This window comes from Buceros rhinoceros, unplaced genomic scaffold (genome assembly GCF_000710305.1).
Source record: "Buceros rhinoceros silvestris isolate BGI_N320 unplaced genomic scaffold, ASM71030v1 scaffold296, whole genome shotgun sequence".
Lineage (NCBI taxonomy): Eukaryota > Metazoa > Chordata > Aves > Bucerotiformes > Bucerotidae > Buceros > Buceros rhinoceros.
In genome coordinates this window covers 35,889-39,242 of record NW_010419077.1, presented here as the reverse complement: position 1 = coordinate 39,242, position 3,354 = coordinate 35,889, and the positions used below count along the sequence as shown (strand labels likewise).

The window sequence follows — 3,354 nt, the reverse complement described above, 5'->3', positions numbered from 1 at the left end:
GCAGGAATGGCAGAGAAACCATTTCAAGTTACAGTCAAAGGTAAAAGCATGAATCTCTTGAAATAGATTTGCCTCTCTACTTTTAAGGGCAGCTTTATACTCTTAACATAGCAGTGCTTTCTGTTCTCTGCACTGCAGGAGAATGTCTGAATAAATATCTACACTCAGATTATGAACAGAAGCCCTTTATAAGCCACACAATAATTATGTGTATTTAAAAAATAAGTGTGACGGTAGGGATCAGAAGAAAATACTTTTTGAAAGATCCAAACTGTCAGCTTGAGGGTGTAAAATCCTGTGTACTCTCTAAGAGATTTGAACAACATCTCCCATTTTCCTGTAGATCTAGGAATTTACCAGAGTTTTACTCACATAGACAATTAAAAGGCTGGTTTAATACTTGCATTCTTGTTCAGCTCCTCCTGTGCCGCAGTATGCCCCAAGGCTGACAGACAGTGGACATAATTTTCTCATAATTGATATCAATGCTGAGTTACATTTTGGAGATGGACCTGTTGTGTCAACAAAGCTCCTGTACAAGCCAGCAAAACGTCATCAGTCCTGGATGTCTGTGGAAGGTAAGAGGACATTCTTTAATTCTCTTAAACAAAAGCTTCAGCTGCATGCTGAAACCTAATGTGGTATCTGCTCTTGACTAAACACAAAAGACTCTATAACACATTAAAGTTAAATCTTTTATGACTGGACACGTGACTCTTTGTATATATGTATAATGTTAATGTGGATGTGGTACACCAAGAGTAGTCAAGGTATATATTCAGTTTTCAGTAAACAAAGGGTTCCCCTCTCCTTTCTTAAGATAAACAGTACTCGATCTTGGGCACAGGTGTTGAAAACTCCCATGTAAGGAGTTAGATAGCTGGCTCCAAGTGCAATCTGCAGTGGACCCACAGCCCACAGACAAATGCGGCCAAAAACTCCCCCACAGGCACACACAGAAGGAAGGAGGGCAAATAATGCAGAAGAATGGAAGCTTGAAGCAGCAAGGACCTGCAGGAGGAAAAGACTTTCCCTGGAGCCTGAAGTGCCCTTGCAGAACTGCTTCACCGCTCTGCAGACTGAAGAGGAAAGACCCATCCTATGAGGAGAGACTCAGGAGCTGAGCGAGGCAGCTCAGTCTGCTCCCCTTGTAACAACCTGTGCAACTCAGAAAAGGTGACGGGTGATAGTAGTAGGCAACTCTTTTCTGAGAGTGACAGAGGTGGCCATCTGCTGACACACTCTCTAGAGAGGTGTGCTGGTTAGTCAGGGCTCACATCAGGGCTGTCACGGAGAGAATGGCAAGCCTTGTGCAGTGAACTGACTGTTATCTGCTGCTGGTGTTTCATGTGGGTACCAGTGCCAGGAGCAGTCTGATGAGTATTGGGAAGGATTGCAGAGCCCTGGGAACAGCTGTAAGGGACTCTGAAGCACAGTAAGTTTTTTCATCAGTCCTCCTGGTCAGAGGGAAGGAGTTTGAAAGGGCCAGTCATATCTGGCAAATCAACAAATGGTTACAGGACTGGTGCTACAGCCAGGGGTTCAGTTAATTTGTCCATGGGACTTGCTTTGAGAAACCTCATCTACTGGGGGCTGATGGAACTCATCTATCAGAGAAAGGAAAGAGCACCTTTAGCGATAGGCTTGCCAAGCTGGTGAAGAGGATTTTAAACTAAAGGGGAAGAACTCCAATCCATCCTGCCTAGTTTGATGACAGTGCCAGCCATAGTTGCCCAGAGCGGGATCACGGTCAGCAGAAGAGCACCTGAAGAGCAGCCACTCTGGCCAGTAAGTCAGCTTCGGCAGGGCCCAACCTAAATGCCTCTATGGAAACGAACACACAAGAGCAATAAAGATGAGTTAGAGGCATGCTCATGCCTGCAGATCTATGATTTTATTTGCGTCATGGAGGCACGGTGGAATGTCCTCTGTGACTGGAAGCTCTTTAGGAAGGACAGGAAGGAGACATGAGGAGGGGGTGTCCCTTTCTATGTCAATAACTAGCTGGAGTGCAAGGAGCACCACCTGGGCATGGACGAGGAGCCTATGGGTCAGGATTGACCCATAAGGAGAGACCCATGGACAGAGAGCTTATGGGTCAGGATTGGAAGGATACAGGCTCTTTAGGAAGGACAGGAAGGAGACATGAGGAGGGGGTGTCCCTTTCTATGTCAATAACTAGCTGGAGTGCAAGGAGCACCACCTGGGCATGGACGAGGAGCCTATGGGTCAGGATTGACCCATAAGGAGAGACCCATGGACAGAGAGCTTATGGGTCAGGATTAAAGGGAGGGCAGGGACAGGTGATATCTGCTACAGATCACTGAAGCAGGAAGACCAAGCAGATTAGGCCCTCTATAGACAGCTTCATGTTCACAAGCCCTGATCCTCATGGGTAACTTCAACCACCCTGATTTCTGTTGGAGGGACAACACAGCAGGGCATAAGCAACCCAGGATGTTCCTGGAATGCGTTGGTAATAACTTCCTTCTCGAAGTGACAGAGGAGACAACAAGGAGAGATGCTGTGCTGGACCTCTCACCAACAAGCAGAAGCTAGTGGGGAATATGAAGCTTAAGGGCAGCCTTGGCTGCAATGACCATGAAATGGTGAGGTTCAAGATCCTTAGGGCAGTGAGGAGGGTGCACAACAAGCTCATTACTCTCTTGGACTTCAGGAGCGAAGATTTTGGCCTCTTCAGGGTAACTGCTTGGTAGAGTACCATGGGATAAAGCCCTGGAGGGAAGAGGGGCCCAAGAAAGCATGTTAGTACTCAAGGATCACCTCCTCCAAGCTCAAGAGTGATGCATCTCTTTAAAGATGAAGTCAGGCCAAAATGCCAGGAGGCCTGCGTGGATGAGCAAGGAGCTCCTGGACAAACTAAAAAAAAAAAATGGAAGCCCATAGATGGTGGAAGCAGAGGAATAGAGAGAAATTGTTCGAGCAGCCAGGGATCAGGTTAAGATAAACAAAGTTCTGATAGAATTAAACCTGTCCAAGGACATCAAAGGTGACAAGAAAAGCTTCTATAGGTATGTCAGTGATAAAAGGAAGACTAGAGATAATGTGGGCCCACTCCAGAAGGAAACGGAAGATCTGGTTACCTGGAATATGAAGAAGGTTGAGGTACTCAGTGACTTTTTTACCTCAGTCTTCACCAGCATGTGCTCCAGCCATACCTTCCAAATCACAGAAGGCAAAGGCAGGAACTGAGAGAATGAAAAACCACCCACTGTAGAAGAAGATCAGGTACAAGACCCTCTAAGAAACCTGAGGGTGCACAATGGGACCAGATGAAATGCATCCAAGGGTCCTGGGGGAACTGGTGGATTAAGTTGGTAAGCCATGCTCCAT

The 3,354-nt window shown here is 46.5% G+C and overlaps 1 protein-coding gene across 1 annotated transcript in view; it reads left to right on the top strand.

Moving 5' to 3' along the window:
- Window positions 1-3,354, top strand: part of TEK (TEK tyrosine kinase, endothelial) — a 43,075-nt gene that overhangs the window by 27,274 nt on the left and 12,447 nt on the right. Inside the window, exons 10-11 of the mRNA XM_010138744.1 lie at window positions 1-40; window positions 417-578. The exon at window positions 1-40 is cut by the window's left edge and continues 1 nt beyond it. Of these exons, the coding sequence (XP_010137046.1) occupies window positions 1-40; window positions 417-578 (202 nt within the window). The remainder of the gene's footprint in view (window positions 41-416; window positions 579-3,354) is intronic.